This window comes from Tigriopus californicus, chromosome 11, assembly GCF_007210705.1.
Source record: "Tigriopus californicus strain San Diego chromosome 11, Tcal_SD_v2.1, whole genome shotgun sequence".
Taxonomy (NCBI): domain Eukaryota; kingdom Metazoa; phylum Arthropoda; class Copepoda; order Harpacticoida; family Harpacticidae; genus Tigriopus; species Tigriopus californicus.
In genome coordinates, this window is record NC_081450.1 from 13,296,129 (window position 1) to 13,313,298 (window position 17,170).

The 17,170-nt window shown below is 40.9% G+C and overlaps 4 protein-coding genes across 6 annotated transcripts in view; 1 reads left to right on the forward strand and 3 right to left on the reverse strand.

The window, feature by feature from the left end:
- Positions 1-865: 865 nt before the first annotated feature.
- Positions 866-3,678, reverse strand: LOC131890829 (ATP synthase-coupling factor 6, mitochondrial-like). Its single transcript, XM_059240266.1, has 2 exons — positions 3,375-3,678; positions 866-1,101 (listed from the first exon to the last, which is right to left on the reverse strand). Exons 1-2 carry the CDS (start codon positions 3,594-3,596, stop codon positions 1,003-1,005), a joined length of 321 nt encoding a protein of 106 aa, XP_059096249.1. The 5' UTR covers positions 3,597-3,678; the 3' UTR covers positions 866-1,002.
- Positions 3,679-5,383: 1,705 nt separating this feature from the next.
- LOC131890612 (lachesin-like) lies at positions 5,384-8,741 on the reverse strand. Its single transcript, XM_059240005.1, has 2 exons — positions 7,857-8,741; positions 5,384-6,297 (listed from the first exon to the last, which is right to left on the reverse strand). Exons 1-2 carry the CDS (start codon positions 8,156-8,158, stop codon positions 5,457-5,459), a joined length of 1,143 nt encoding a protein of 380 aa, XP_059095988.1. The 5' UTR covers positions 8,159-8,741; the 3' UTR covers positions 5,384-5,456.
- Positions 8,742-11,954: 3,213 nt separating this feature from the next.
- Positions 11,955-16,305, reverse strand: LOC131890196 (choline transporter-like protein 2). 3 transcript variants are annotated; one of them, XM_059239501.1, is made up of 4 exons: positions 16,163-16,305; positions 14,665-14,876; positions 14,202-14,491; positions 11,955-14,063 (listed from the first exon to the last, which is right to left on the reverse strand). In XM_059239501.1, exons 3-4 carry the CDS (start codon positions 14,478-14,480, stop codon positions 12,042-12,044), a joined length of 2,301 nt encoding a protein of 766 aa, XP_059095484.1. In that variant the 5' UTR covers positions 14,481-14,491; positions 14,665-14,876; positions 16,163-16,305; the 3' UTR covers positions 11,955-12,041. The 3 variants fall into 3 exon arrangements, with proteins under 3 accessions (XP_059095484.1, XP_059095485.1, XP_059095482.1); XM_059239502.1 differs by lacking the exon at positions 16,163-16,305 and adding an exon at positions 15,949-16,104; XM_059239499.1 differs by lacking the exon at positions 16,163-16,305 and adding an exon at positions 15,110-15,280.
- Positions 16,306-16,329: 24 nt separating this feature from the next.
- Positions 16,330-17,170, forward strand: part of LOC131890200 (uncharacterized) — a 21,751-nt gene continuing 20,910 nt past the window's right edge. The window contains exon 1 of the mRNA XM_059239506.1: positions 16,330-16,630. The gene's annotated coding sequence lies outside the window, so the exon portion shown is untranslated. The remainder of the gene's footprint in view (positions 16,631-17,170) is intronic.

Sequence of the window (17,170 nt, forward strand, 5' to 3'; positions counted from 1 at the left end):
AATATTTATTTATTAATATTTTTTACAGCCTTTTCTAATTGCTGCTGGGAATGTAATCCTCAGAATTATTAAATTCTTAAAATGAAAGACTATATTTGGTACGCAACGAATTTGAGTTGGCACGCCTAGCTAGTCCTTGAATGTAGGGTTGATCTGGAATGCTATGTAAAAAAATTGTCCAAGTCTGACTTGAAAGATGCAACCAGATTAATAAGGCCTACGTATTCCCCTCGAATATTAGAGGGAAGCAAATTGTACAACCATGTATTGCGGGTTATTTCTGATCTGATAATTCCTGATTCTTCGCAGTACGAGTTTTTCGAAGTACGAACTAAGGCGCAAGAAATTTGAATTGTTTGCTGTATTATTCAAAAACGTGAATAATTCGACAAAGGATCATCAAGTTTAAGAATGAACCAGTCAGTTTTGTGGGTTTTAACTTGAGCTTCAACATAGCATTAATCCAATCAGGTAATTTCCCAGTTAGATTTGGGAGTGAAAATAATAGACGAATGTTGCTGAACGAAAACCAAGACGCGAATAAATGTGCTCGAGTAAATAATGAACTTATGAAAATGAGACCTACATACGTATTTTGCTAAAAATGTGTCCATGAGACCATTTTACGTTCTCGAGAATTAATTGCAACTTTTTCCGCCTCTCAATTTGGTCTGTTAAGAATTCCAAGTTGAAGTCCTGCAATTCACCCTCGGGTAATTTCACTCAGTTTAAGAGAGGGCCTTTCCTGAATAAGACATACATTTCTGTCATAAAAATACTGAGAAGGACTCGTTTGCATATCCTGGCATTCCACTTCCATACTCTCCCAACTCTGATACAGTCTCCACAATGAAAACACGTGAGGCAAGTTTGTATCTTATATTCTTAATCATGACGTCTCGGAATCAAGACTGACTCCGAGGCCGAAGACTATGTATGGTGAGAGTTTCATTTGCGTAAAAGTTATTCAACACGATCAAGGAGATCCTCGAGAAGCTCATCCTACTTCAGGTCAACGTCACTCAATACGGGTTCGGCAAACTTGAATTCGGGGAACTTGGTCATGTCATCACCCTTCGAACCACCATATTGAGCAGCCACCTAAAACATAGAAAGGGCAAAAATCTTTAAATTGAAAAAAAAATAAAAATCATATCATCCGTTCTCGACGGGCTTCAAGTCGCTAATCTGCAGGTCAGTGTGACCTTGACGCACCAATGCGATCACCTCATATTCTGGATATTTGTTGCCTTTTTGGAATGTCGTTTCGATGTTTTCGAATTACACTCGAGGCTATTTAGCCGCATAACTTGCCAAGAGGATGTTAGTGAAATGTATTTCTTCAACGAATTTCGTGCTCAATCGTTTATTACTCATCGTAGTTCAAGTTGACCGGGGGATAGGCCAAAGATATAATGGACATTCAATTCAGGGTAAAGAAAATTAAGTGTGTATGTTGTTAGTACTGAAGTTTATGATACCAAATTGTTATTATACATCAACTTTAGGAAAGGGGAGAGCTTTTTTGAGATTGCGTTTTTTCCCTCCCTTTCTTTGAGTTACAAGTTTTGCCCCTTATATGAAAGTGCCAATCACCCTTGCTCTACACTTGGCTAACATTTTGATTTGATTTCAGAATATTAATCAATAGAGCAACAACGATTAGTGCCGAAGCGAACCTTTACTCGAATCGGGAAAAATAGGCTGGACATTTTCACAATTTCATTCGGCATAACTTTATTCCTTTCTTTCCATCGATTATTAATCAACGACACAAATATCATCTTAAGATGGTTGAGGAGCTATTTACTTTGTCACATTCACGTCTAGTTCAAATTAGAAATTCAACACCAATTGCATTCCAATTGTTTGTTCTAATTACAGTACCAAGGCATGCCTAGAACACCAAGATCGTACATATCCAAGGACATAATATAGGTTGCCGTCTTTTTTTTTTGAGAAATTCCGATCTGCCCCTGTTGCATTTCGCTCTTTCCCTTTCCTCTCAAAATAAACCAGAAGTTCTCTTCTGCGTCAATTCAATTCCCGCACACCCTTCAATCCGAAATGTTCAATACCCATTTGAGTTGCTGCACCTTTAGGCAAATTCTTACAGGATTTTTTCTTTTCTTTTCCTTCTTAAACGTATTTATCTATCCACTCATTTTACTAATTTTCAACCTCCCTCGTTCTTCTCCAACATTTCGCTTATTGAATAGAGATTACTTAGCTTTTTTGTAGTAAGAATATGGATGGATAAAAAAATTTTAAAAAAAGAAGAATCAAAATCAAGTTTAATGCTCTATTGGGTCAAACAAAACTACCGTTCATGTTCTTAAAATTTTTCAACTTATAAACTTATTAGGTGTTGCATCGAGTGTGCGTGGCGTAAATACCAGTCGTTTAACATCGTCACCTGTTTTCAAGATTGAAAATCATAATTTGGTGTTTACTTCACAATTACTTGCGTAATTTGATTTTTTTAAGCTATCGTTAACTTCCACGAGCCTGGGTGAAGATCATAGCGACATCGAAGAAGGCTCTAAATATGGTGGTGGAGAATACAGGACCTCGTAGCATTAAAGCTCTTTTTTTAACTTAACTAACGAGAGGCCTTAACTCTTTTGAATCCAACTTATCCTTCTTCAATCGTTGTAATTGGTGTGTTAGTTATCTTAAGAAACATTTTCACCTCTTACAAGTTTGGTGGCAGTTTTTCGCGATCTAATGTGGCATTACACACGCTTAAGGCTAACTATTTGTATTCTTGCGATCTGCGAGATTAGCCCGTACAGAGAAATCATAAACCAGTAGAATTGGGACGGAGATGCTAGGATGGTGTTGATTGTTTGGAATCGAGTCAACACATTACGTCCTTTTTCTAATCTGACGGACACTAATTCGCTACGATGTTATATTTCAATTAAATTATTCAAATTAAATTATTAAATTCTAAATTATGCCCCTTAAATACAACACAAAATTTTCATAATATGAATAATTGATTATCAGTTTATTTATTCTGTGCCATATTAAGCACGTCGTTTTTAAAGGGCAAAACTGTTGATTCAATTGTTCCATTGAGCTGAAGAGTAAAATACGTCATTTGTTGCTACCTACGGTCTATATCAATTGGAGAAAAACGCTGCCCGTTCACTCGCTTCCAAAATATCAATGTTATAGCCTAGCATTCCCGTGCAAACTCGAGTGGTTCATGGTAAAATTGATAACAATAATCACACCCATTGTTGCAGTGATGAACAGCCGCTTCATTGTACTAAACATTTCATGAATTGGTTCCACATTGCAAAATTGAAGCACTCCTTACTCAAAATCATTGTTAGCACCAAATAATAATGAAATAATGATGATACCTTTTCCAATTCCTTGTTCAACTCAGCCTCGACTTTGGCGTCGGAATCCACCAATTTTCCGCCGGACTTGGTCTTCTTGTCCGCATATTCGCGCACCTTGTCCACAAACAACTGCTGGATGGGGTCACTGGCTTTTTGAGCCAAGGGAGCGGCCAGGCCAAAGTTCCGTCGAACCGTGATGCGGGCGAACGAGGCCAAACGGAGCGAGGATTGGGACAACATTGTGTCTGCGGAACCCTTAGAGTGAATGGAAGTCAGAAGCAGAGTCTCCACAAGCAATCGACAGCTGATTGTCCCAGTTTGTTGCCTTGGATGGCGAACATGGCGACGGCAGCTGATGACAAGTGTTCAGTTTGGCCATTTTGGATCATACAGTTACCAGATGAATTAGTGAACTTGATGGGGATGATGGTTGTAAAGGATGGGAAAAAGACGTAAGAAATGTACATAAGGAGCCTAAAATGATAGGTTACCTGTGCTTCGCAGTATTTGGACCATGATTGCTGAGATCGTTTTTTACGGCAGAGAGATAATTGGGTTAAGAGATATAGGCTTTTTTTTTAACTCGCAGCACTGACCAGTCTGGCGGAATGTTTGAAACAATCACAAGTCAACCTTCGGGACTTCAAATTTCATGGAACCAATAAGCTCTTTTAAAAATAAACGGACGAAAATAGGCATTCATAAGCAAAGAATGAACAATTCTGCGACGGAAAATTAGGTTCAGTTCGAGACTCTTATTTCAAGAAAAATCTGTACTCCAGGGAAACTTCGTAATGTCTTTTCACCATATTGCAACAACTTTTTGTGAAGTGTCTCAAACTTTAGAGACTTCAAATCACCAACCTGTTCGAGCAAAAGTCTTTTGATAATTGAAAATATAGTAAGCTAACATTGTGCGTAGGCGGTGATATTTTTCTTTGCCCTTGCTGTACAGGATACGGAACGCATCCCAAAATAAGGGCCCCAAATTTGAGTTTTCACACTCCTTCCTTCACTTCCCAAGCGGAGTGGACCAAAATCGCCCATTTATTTGCTCTGTAGGGCTGGAGCTGTACATGCCAATTTTCACTGATTTGTTTAACATAATTCTAGATCAAATCCAGATCGAAAAGGGGCCCCTGAAAAGAAAAATTAAATATCTATGTGGACACGCGCTACTAGCCATGCATACCTATTTAGAATTTAGCATTGTCCCTCAGATTTTTTTAATTTCAGAATGACTTTGCTGAAATAAATCCTCTTTTGTAGCAATTCACGTTTAAAATTAATCAAGTTTTACTGTTAGCTAGTATTTCTAACAATATCCTCTTTTTATGATCCAGATTATCTTTAAGTCATCGTCGTTACTTTCGGACATGAACTGGAAATGGTGAGAAAAAGAAAGCAATGAAAGAGCAAAGGGACAGACAGCCGACAGCCTTACTTTTGTTGAAAGGGATCTAAGACCGTCCAATTGGTTTCCAAGGGGTTATAGAACGTTTCCTTTGCATTACGAGACCGCAAGCTAATAACAAGGGTGAATGCAGAAATAGGTATACCACACTTCAGGGACTTTGCTAATTTGATTACAGCTGTCCTTTGTCCTCGCACGAGGAACTTGACCACAAGTCGAAAAAACAGAACCTATTTATCCCGTATCTCAGACTTTCCCCTCCAACAAATTGGCTAATCCATTAGTCTCACAATATTCTCGGGAGAGAAAAATGCAAATATTTCTTGTGGGTATAACACACCGAGGAATGCATATACAGGCAAACATTCGCTTGTCGCTGTCAACATGGCAGAAAAATACTCGTCTTTCTAGTCTTTTTCTTGCATTAGAAGGAAGACATGTTTGTTCCCGAGGTCCTAAGAGCTTGGCAGTTCCCACTTCTCCTTCATGGGACAATTCCTTGTTTCCCCCTCTGCTCAAATGTAATCCGAGGAGAACAATTGAAAAGGGAGAAAAGACAATATGAGGATATGCATGAAAATGTGCGTTTTTCTCATCAAAATAAAACACGGAATGAGTGACCCAAGTTTTGGATTAGATTTTGAGTATTGACATGGTCACACACATGTACAGCGCATCTCATCGAATTATTCCAAGATCATTAGGAAAAGTGCACTCAGTCCGAGAATGGCCACTCTGAGCGATGGTGACGAGTAACCGGTTGTGGCAGTGGATGTGTAGTCGTCACAGATCCCAATTACACAATTAGGAGTGTAGCTTTGTTCTAGAACGATCTCCTGCTCACCAGACCCCAATTTATTCTGAGCACGACAAAAGTAGGATCCCAATTGTCGGACGCCCAGGGATTTGATCTTCACCGAGGTCTCCGTGAAGTCATCTGTAGTGGTGTAGCCTCCGTCCACTGCATAGTACTGATTGTTGGCCAACTGGATATCGTCATGAACCCAAATGATGGAGGGAGGTGGGTAGGCCTCGATGTGGCACACCAGCTCCACCGAGTAGCCGAAAGCTTGGCTAACCTGATTTGAATGGGCCACACGGACAGTGGGTGGGAACTCGACCTCGACGGCCACGTTCCGCCGAGCTGGTTTCCCCACGTCGTTGTCGGCTACGCAGTAGTATGTACCTCGATCCTCTTTCTTTACCGAGTGGATCTTCAACACATTGCCACGGTATTGGATGCCCCCTGTGGGTAGGATGGCATTATTCTCGCGGCGCCAAGACACACGAGGGGGCGGTGACCCCACGGCGTGGCAGATGAGCTCAGCAGGGGCGTTCTCTTGGACCACAACTGCACGTGTCGAATTGTCTGCGATCACGGGAGGTTGACTCACGGTCAACGAAATGTGCTTAGTCACTTTATTATTGATGCCTACAATGATCTGGCATTGGTACACGGCCTCGTCTGTGATTTGGACGTCTTTGATTTGAAGCGTAAAGGTGGAACTAGCCGTGTCGTACCTCATACTAAAACATAAGAGAAAAGGAAATGAATCAGACCTCTAGTGTTTATTTTGCCGGCCTACAAAATATATGACTTTGGAATCCGAGAGGTAGATCCAATGAGTTGAAAATTTGGTCCTCACAGAAGAACAATGCCCTTTTGGGTCGATGTTCTGAAAGTTACGTGACAGGTTTATCAAGAAGGTAGATAACAATTAGTTTTCATGCTAGGTAGTCCGCCAAGGCCAGAGAAACAAGAGGGGTCTTTCTTTATCCCAGATCTTGGTCTACAGGCCAGCTACATTAACCAACCTTGACTGACCACAAGCCTTCTGTGTCATTAGCTTGAGCTTGGGCAAAGAAATCCTTTTATAACAAACAATCAGTGATCTGCTTGCGTCAATAATGGAACACGGAAGTACCAGAGAGAATACTCTGGTAGATCAGTTCCTACTTGTCTGACAGTTTCAATAGTGATTGGAAGATAATGCCTTATTGGAAAATCGGGGCTCGCGGAGGAGAACTGCAATCTAATTGTGCGTGGCAAATGGAACTTGTAATTACTTGATGTTTATATCCATGGTACAAATCAAATTTGCGTTACTCCATCGGCTTTCTGACTTGAGTCTAGTTTCCAGGATTCACGCATAAAGCTATTACTTCACATGGAGAGAGTCAAAAACTAGGACCGAATACTTGGTCTTGATAGATTTTCACAATCCGTTGTCAAGATAAGCTTTTTATACATCCAAAACAGGCCCGACAAGCACAATTTCCTTGTCAAGTTACCATACATCACTCTCGATTCCCGGAAGGACACAAATTCAAGCTCTCAGCCTTGGCCTTCGTTTTTCCAAACCATTAGGCCTTCAAAGAAGGACCACATTTTCTCTTCAAAAATCTTGCATGCCTTTGATACAACTAATGAACCACCACTTCTTTGGTTTGAAAATTTCGTCAATCATTTCATCGCTTATTACGTGCCAAACTAGGTCCATAACATCGTTTCTATTACATAACATGTTTGTATTCTTAGGTATTTGAAAAAAATCTGTAACAAGTCCTAGTCCGTAGATTTCTAGACACTGTACTCGAACAGTACAATAAACCGGTTTGTGATCAATTCCCAGGAGACTATCCATCGTATTGTTTTACCAGCCGAGTGGTCGGTCGTCTGACATCCAGTATCTAGAAATCTATGCCTAGTCTTTCAATGAAAATTTGATCTGTATCCGTATCCCCAATGTTCGTGTAAAAATCACAGGTCCTGTATCCGCCTTTGTAAGGTAAACCCTTATCAAGTTTGAACCAGATTTTTTCAACAAAATTATCATCAAAATACCTCAGAACAATCAACCCCAAAAGATAGAACTCCCTTGTTTCATATCGGCCGAAACATAGCCCTTTGAATAAAAGTAGGTCATACGAATCATCACCAATCCCTCGGTGCAATTGAAGCACACTGGTTTCGACTAAGTACGAACCTAACTACACTTGTTGAGTCATTGAACGCACGTATGCACTCCACCTCCCTACCGTGGTTGGCTTTAGAGATCAGACAGAGTCAATGATCAAGATCTCACCTAAATCGATTGTCCCTCACAATGAGGGCAGATCCCGAACTCAAAGGGATTGGGGTGCACGATTCAGCTTCTGCATTGCGGTAGTCTCCGTTGCGAATCCCCTTGCAATCTTGAGGCAACTTAACCCAGAGAACGGGATATTCGGTGGCATACAACACTGAGCAATCCATCTCTATGGCGCCTCCGATTTTGGTCACAATATCCGGAGTCGTGATATATGAGATGGTTGGGGTTCGTTGGGTGTTTACCAGCGCAAAAAAGGTCACTGTCCAGAGGACCAATCCATTTACTTGAAAAGCCATTTTATAAGTCAGTCACTTATTGTTTTTGAAGAGTTGCAATGGTGGGCGGAATTATCACAGAAGAGGATCGAGGAGCCAAGCAAGGTGGCTGGCTGGTTGTTCTTGGATTGCGGTGACTCTGGAGTACGCATGTGGTTACTAGCTTTTTAGGCCAAATGTTGAACAACACCCTTGTCCTCGATCACTCCCGTGTCACTGCAATTTTCTGCCTTTATTGATGATGACTCCGTTCTGTGCGAGATCTGCCAAAGAGCGTCAGAAGAATACTTTCACACCCACTTTTTTGGTGTGTTCTACAACCACTTCCATGCACTAACTGGCACCAATGTTCGTACATGCGAGCACAGCCCGGACTAGACAGAGAATCGCCATCATCATGATAATACGCCTCCTTGGTCCTCACCTGGGCAGGTTAAACGGTCATCTGGGACGGTACTTCTCCAACAACCGGGAGAACTAACAACTCAAAGCTGTTGCTCGGTGAAGGTAGTGGCACGGCGACTTACACAAATCCTACTCCTTGGGGTTGGAGTGAGTGGTGTTTGGTTTGATTCCATGCTCGAGACTGACTGAAGCCCTTCAGGGCTTGAAATGGGCTTGGATGGATGGAGAGCTTCTAAGTGTTCTTCTTTTCGTGCTGAGTGCCCCTTTCTTTGGCCGGCGTGTAAAAGAGCGCAAGTGGAAACGTGATAAAGCACTTTACTATGACACTAACTGCTCTTGGTCAAACTCTGATTCATTGATCTCTATCACTTGAGATACGGAACTTAGGAACTAAGGTCGGTGTGCGTGTGATAGAGCCAAAGAGCCGTATTTTAACTTTCTGGTACTATCTAACTTAGCTCTCAAAGACAATAAAGCTACATATCATAGAGCAGCTTTCTAAGAAACAAATTAATTAAGTGCAGCTATTACCGGCCTGACACCTTACGTTTTGGCAGTAATTTTGGATTTTACAATGGTTTATCATTTGTTGTGTATGGGGTGTCAGCGTCCGTCGCATCATCCTTGAACCATTCCGTTCTGCAGTGTCATGATTAGGGCCGACCAAAATTTGTATATAAATATGATCTTTATTGACAGCAAATTTGCATTAAAAGTCACCTGAATTTGCACACAAAATTTCAAAAAAAAAAATGTCTAAACATAAGGCTACAAAGGCAAAAATAGCATTCCAAATCAAGCAATAGTCAATGAAAAGTAAATTTCTGCACACTAATTTGAACCTACTTTATCTGGGGAGAAAAGGCTAGCTGTGGAACCCTATTGGTAGAGCATCTGCTGTCTGGCTCCAATTTGCGAATCCTAGTTTGATGGGCAAACATCCGGCCCTCCTGAGGGTGAGGCAAAAATTAATACTGGCTGTGACCACAAAGCAGAAATATCTCTCAATTGGGAAACCTATCATCAGATAGAAGGCCAAATGAGAGAGCTGCCATCTGACTTTGTAACAAACAGACAACCTGGGGAGTAGATTCCTGCATTGTTCAAGCTGCCTCTCACAACCATCAGCTAGACCAGCATCTTGTTCATATATCTTTAGTATTTCATGAGAAAATGATACTTGAGTTCTGCAACAGCATATTGATAATGTCACATTGAAACTATTACACAACAATTTTGCTATTAAGATTATGTTTTTTTACATGTTAGAGATAAGATTACGCTGTTTTCAAATTTCATGAAAATGATAGCAGGCCAATTCTTTCCACGTGCTACATTAATCATCCATCTCCTAACCATTTACTGATACCCCATGGAAACATGTTATGATGCGTTTGACCTATAAAGAAGAAAAATGTTGCATACACAAAGTGCGTGCCAACCTTTAACATAGTGTACTTCCAAAAACAGCCTTGAAAGAAAAAGAAGACAGCTATTCAAAATCTATTGATAAAATTTATATGCAAGGGGTTGTTTATATATCTGTAACCTTTTTGGTACATTCATAGCAAATGAATTTCTAGAAAAAAACGAGGAAAACTTCAAATCTCACAATTTACTCCCCAAAATTGACAGTCACTTATCTTTAAATAAATCCCAAATTGCAGAAGGCTTCATATTTTAGCGATGAAGGGGCTGAAATTGCAAAATAGATTGCAGAAAAACATCAAATATTGCTCATAAAATTGCAAAATTTGGCGATGCATTGGATTTCCAGAAAAAACTGCGATATACAATTTTTTTATTGCAAAATTTGCACAATTTTAAGAATGCAAGTTTTGGCCGGCCCTAGTCATGATCGTTTCCAGTATGGTTCTCCATTTGTGGGTAAGGTTAGAGGTAAAAGTCTCCTTGAGAGAGATCAAAGAGCAGAATCAATTTTTCTTGATAAGAAGCTATGCTAACCCCTACACCTTGTCTCCTCCTAAAAGGTGTTTTTGATTATCAGGAAGCAAATGCTTCTTGACTTGCTTGATAACAAGGTGCTTCTGAGGAAACTGCATAGATTATTTCTATAGAACTAGTGTAGCTAAATGGTTTAGGAGCTAGAATTTGAGCGAACAAAAGTTTTGATACAGTCTGGAAAACTAAAGATTCATAATGGAAAGCTATCGTGCTTATACACCATCTTTTATATGTATCTTTACGTCAAGACCTTACCAAAAGTCAAGATAAAGATATTATTAATACTATTTTTCCAATTTCAGAACTCGGCTAAGTTCTTCTAAAAATGTATATTCCCTTACCTCCAAACAAAAGGTTTTAGGCGATCCGTCGCTTTAACTTGCGGCAGTGGCTAATCAAAATCATTACTTGTTAGATTTTCGAATTTGGTATTCGTATGCGTTCCTTGTAGGAAGTGTCGGTGCTATGTAGCATACAGTACATAATCGACAAGAGGGTCCGTTTGGAGAGACCCCATCAAAAGAGTAATCTACTACCTGTCTTCTCATATGGAACTCTGAACATTGAAGATGAATGAGACCAGTTCGGGTATTAGATGGTAAAGAAACAACTCTGTCCCCAATAAGTTTGTTGACCATTGAGTAATGTGCATCTTCGTATACGATGTGCCTTTCGCAAATGGGGGAAATACCTTTCTTTAATGTGCTGAATGCGCTGTCCTTTTTTTCCTTGGCAATTTTTCATTGAATATTCCATGTTGGCCTTTCAAGTATTTGTTGAGGCGTTATATATTGGATCAAAAAGTGTTTTGGTAACAGGTTAAACTGTCACGTCAATCGATTGGGTTCAATTTGGTTGCTCCGCTCAAGGGGTAATATTACCTGTAACCAAAATTGCTCCCTGGGTATTGACATTCTTAACCACAAATTTGTGGTTAAAAACTTTTCATATCACTTTCAAGGGGGGAAAAGCTTCGAGTAACCGAGGGTAGCAAGATTTATGACTCAGGGACTGCTTATTTTTGATGGGTTCCCTTTGTGGTTGCAGATTTTGTGGGATGGCAGTGAATCAAAATTGTTCCTAAAAGGAAATTTGAGTCATTGCTTTGCTTGTCCCAAAAACAAGACTGGAGCCATAAATCTCATTTTCCCCAGGCAATTTTAGGAGAACGCATTGCTCCAATGTCTGATGGCTAAACATGGCGGAATTCGACATTGGAGACGCGGTTAAAAGGCTTACAAGAGATTTAGAAGACAAGACTGAAATAGCAATGAAGAGGGTATAGGGGTGCTCGGATTCATGATTGATTTCTCTTTTGACGTGATCAACATGATCAATTTGAGAATCTGTCGATAATCGGGAGTGGACTGTCAATTGGACGAGGGGTTGTTTCATTCATCCCTTTGTGGACCTACAACACATCAAAAAGAAAATACAAAGACCAGAGTGGATTGATCATAAAATGTATTTAGTCATAGAAATGTAAAAATAAAAATATTTGAGAAATCAATTAGAGATGCAGTTAATCACAGAATTATCGATTCTTTATCTTATTCATCTTTCCTATCACTTTTTGCAGACCTCGAGACATATAATATGGTTTCTCCGGACTGCCATCATTTCGTTCAAGATCTTCTAAAAAGCACAAGAACAACGTGTCGACAGCCATTGAATACACGCTGAAAAAGGACGACGAAATGAAATATGTCCCTATGACGATAATGACTATAGGCGTTTGAAAGTAATTAAGCGTAGGGATATCATCCTTTATGACAGTGATGCCACCAGTGAAAGTGAAATAAGCCAGACAGCCCACGCCCGTTGTGACGACTAGCTTTCCTAAGAACAACAGGAACTCCACAACTTTGTTCAAGACGACGACCCGTACTAAATTCCGCATCAGGAGATTGAATGCATCTTTAGCAGACGTGCAGAAATTGGTACTCTTGATGGCGCACATGATGTAAGCGTTGCGATTGATGAACTTCATGAACTTTTCCAAGCAGTACAAGCAACACTTGCAAACGCAAATGAGACATTTCACCAAGTCGTTATTGTACGCCTTTAACTTGGACTCGATGTAACTCACTACGGTCCGGATCATCCGGATTATGGCGATAATCAGCGAGCCAAAGGCCACCGTGCCCAAATGATAGAAAATGACGATGCCGAAAAACCGCGGCAAGACGAACATTGGGACGTCTTTCTTATTCCAAGTCCAATACCACGTGGCGAATACTCCGGCCAAGGTCAGTTCTGAAAAGGCGGCCACAAAGAACATTCCCCAATAGAAGCCGAATAGATTAAACCAAACCATCCAGGAAGTACCCGACGGCTTAGTATACATGGTGAATTGGCATTCAATCTCAGTACATTGACACGACTCCTTGAAGTGCTTTGGGTCGCAGATGTCGGATATGTTGAACGGCTTGTTCGTATCTGGATTCTGGCAACTGTGGTCGCAGGGCGCGGTCATGGCCATGGCATCTCTAGAGAATGCGTCTTTTTTTAGAGGGTATGATATGCGGTATTCAGGTTCACCGGCTGATGACAGATACACGGCCACGCCCGCAAAAAAGAGCACCACCACGATTTGAAAGCAAAAGGGTCCAAGTGGGAAGAACAATGTGGAAAACATCTGCCCCACAGCCCTTGATCCTTGCTCTATGAGCTCGATTGCGATAAGAATTCTTTGCCGTAAGGCTATCAAAAGCAGAAAGATGATCAAAAAGATGATGCCGCAGATGATACAAAACGCGAGCCAAGTATTCGCCAAAGCCAGGACGTCTTTACCATAATCGGGAGTGAAATTGACCTGGAAAATGTTCCCTTGAGCCGTGGGTTGATCCTTGATGACGATATACTTGTACAATGTGTAGCCAAAAAGCCCTCCAAAGAGCGTGAATACCAGTCCAATGGAAGTCCAGATCATGATACGAGTGAAGAATCGCATGAGTATAATCCAGAAAAAAGAAGTGATGGCAGCCACTAACAAAGCCACACAAATCATCCACCACGTAGCAGAAATGTCCGTGAAGATCCGCTCACCAAAGCCTCGGACTTGTAAAAAGGCACCAAGAGCTGTCACGGCACTAGACACGGTGGCCTGGTTAATGGGCTTTCCGCCAGGATTTTCATTCTCATCAAAGACAGTTGCATTCGGATTGTTGTTCTTGTTTTCTGTGCTCACAATCGTAGGGAGGCAACGGCCAAGGACAGATGTGCTGGGTAAAGTCCACGCCGGACAATGGTTTAGCTCTATGAGTTTGGCCGGAGTCATGGAATCCCATTCTAGTTTGGATAGTCTTTGACAAAACGGACGCATTTTTTCTTTAATATGATCCTGATTCTTATTTGCAGCCGGTGCAAGGCTTGCGCCGTACCCTGAATATTGTTCAGTTGGGCAAGCGCTAACACACACTTGGGTGGTTGGACATCCAATGGCCAGAACTGCCGGATTGAGGCATTTAGTCAAGTCGAAAAATAGCAAAAGGGGACGGTTTTGCAATTCCCCCCTGCCACATATCTGGCCCTTGGAATCCGTAGGATATATTATCTAAAAGAAAAGTCACATGTTAACGTGCAATATCTTGTGAGGGGCTGAAGGCGGGAACCTAGCATTTGTTCATCAGGTGGTGTAGAAACACCAAGTGTTTTAGGCTTTCGAGACATAGCTTAATCATGATTAACTTACTCTTTCTATGTCTCCTCTTTGAACAGCAAAATAAGCGACAACTCCCCAAGCGCCAAGGAAAACGAAAAATAACACCAGACATATGATGTCCGTGCATTTTCGATTCCTGACTGGTCCCTGAAATTTGGGGTCGTAAGCGACCCCAACCCCATAATCTGGTTCTTCAAAGTAATCGTTGATCTTCTTGGGTCTATCTGGGGAATGATCTCTTCTTCTTTGAAAGTGTTCCGAAGAGCTACTCGCCCCTGGTTCCGGATTGACCTTATTCAAAGCCGCCATTGTTTAGTAATCTGGAAAGACAGGAGTCGAAACATTCTTCAAATCTGTTTCAATTATGTCCCCCGACACTGAAGTTCAATCAGAATGTACCTACATGTTCAGACGAAATTTTGCTGACTGGTTACGAGCTCATTTTGAAAATTCAAGGTTGGCGACGAAATAAGAAAACAAGACTTGGACTTACCAAAAATCTGGCTCCAAGAAGCGATCTGTTGAGTTAGAGGGCCATTTCTTCACTGCCTTTTTCACTTGACCTAACGGTTCACTCTCGGAACAGAGGGCTTTGTCCAACTGTTTATGCTCTTGGTCTTTTTTGTACTAGAGACAAAGGCCGGCCTTGCTACTGATGTGTGCAGCGAGAAACAACAAAACACTTGTTTCCGTCGTTTAAGAAGGCTGAAGGAATAACGAGGTTTAAAAATGACAACTTGAGTGCGATTAAATGATAAACAGTATTTGGAAGCAATCGCCATTGATATGACTGAACATGACCACTCGATAACAAACAAAGATAAGCTTCAATGTAAGAGAGGAGGGAGATTAAAATAAAAAGAAAGACACACACAAAAGGCTTTCTCATCTGTGTCTAGTTCCATGAGAAAAAAGCTATCGTATTTTATGTTCAGAACCTCAATGGTGCCTGCCTTGTGATGACTGAGGAATCAAGCCCTCATAATGGAAAACGATCTAAAATCCTGTCACGATTTTGAGATCAAATGAGTGGAATGATGTGTAGTTCTCCAAGGCCAAGCCGAACAAAATGTTGACAGATCCAGAAAACTGGAAGAAGAATCAGCTGTGAACTCGTCGTAAATAGAGGAAAGAGGATCGAGTGTACTGTACAGTAATATGTATATACGAGTACGCAACCACTCAAAAAGACGCGAGCCTAGTTTTTGATCGAGAAAATGTATGAGAAATGAGCTCAAGTTCTGTGAGTTATTTGGTAGTGAGCGGTTAGAATTCATTCTAGAAGTACTCAAAACTTGGAAAAAGTGTTTGTCACAGATGCATCAAATTATTACTGCTTTCGGAAGCTCGGGTGGGAAATGTTATACAAATAGATGTTATGTAGAACTTTCTTTGCATGCTTTCCTTGTCGACGGTTTTCTAGGAGACATAAAGTGGAACGTTACTGAAATACGCTTTCTGAGCAGTTTTGACGTGGAGTGATGAAAAGGTGTTCGAAATGTATCCAAAATCCCCTAAAATACTTGCAAGTTTTCTTTGTTAAATGACCTGATATTTGTAATTGGAGACAACTATGACCCGTTCAGACGACTTAATTTTATTTTAGTCTCCATTCTATTTTCCCCTCAATATAATCAGTCATTTTTTCCATTTTCTAAAATGTTAGCTCCTCTTTAATTCTTTCGAAAAGGCATCAAACCTCGCGAGTTGTCATCCCCCCTTAATCGATCTAACCATTCTACATCCTATAAAAGTATGATGCTTTTCCCGAACTTACCACTGATAACCAGTTTAATCCACTCGCCTTCTTGCGCACTCTTTGGAAGTTTCCTCAGGCACAAAATCAAAAGAATGACATAAAGCCTCCTCTGCTACACTGAACCGACGGATGATCAGAACTCCAACCAGAACAACACTCTTTTGGACATCTCTCAAAAACCTACGACAACGTAAAGCATGGTTGCTCTCGCGCAAGCACACTTTTTGCTTACCTGTCGTCCTACACTTCCAAGCTCGTAAGGGGTAATGTCCATCTCCAAACAAAAGCAATTGTCATGAGACCTTCCTCTTTGCCTCCGTCAATCCGAAATGAACTCTATTCTTCAGAACAGCTCACAAGAAGCACCGTCTGATAGGACCCCAACAGCTTACGTTGCTCGTTACTCCAGAAAATCGACGCAGCATGTATGTATATATGCAGTTGTAGTATGTGCATGAGTGAAATAGAGTGGATGAAGTTAAACGAGGGCGCCTGCCTTTTAGTGTTGTTGCGTCCTTGTGGTCGGCAATGTGAGAAGAAAAAAAAACGGTGGCCTACATTCTGATATAGCTTGTGGAATCAAGGCTTACTATCAACTCACTTCACGCCTTTTTAACCATGCAAGTCCACAACTTCCCAATTGTGAAAGGGACTAAATCAAGAGAGTGTGTTGATGGGAAATGGATTTGTTGTTATTTGGGTATGTTTTAAACACGGCTTGCAAAACATGGATAGGCTATCAATTGGGCTCATTGTTGCACAAGCCATTAATTTATTTCTCAGCTTATCTGCCAAAATATGTTATCCGCAAGAGGCCTAACTCATTCATTCTTTGTCCACTTGAATACTGACGCTTGGAAACGATTAGAGCTTGGCACATATGGTAATTTATTGTGTCTTGAAATGAAATTTCGCACCTTTTTCGAGAGAAAAGCACATTTTTAGCCTTTTCAAAAAACGAAGCACTCCCAATAGCCCCCTTACGCTGCACGAAATATGCTTTACGTTCTGCACTCCAGAGGGCGCTTTGTCATTCAGCCTCTACCAAATAAAGGGCTGATTGAGCTTATTCCTTGTTATTGAATTATAATGCGCTTGTGTTGTTTCTGACTAATTCTATCAAAATCTTATTTTCAATTAGTGCCTCGGATCACATAATGTCCGGAAAAGAAATTGCGTTCAAGGCAAGGCAAGAGCAGTTTATGTAGCAATCTACCGTGCCTCTTCCCATTTTCTTTAT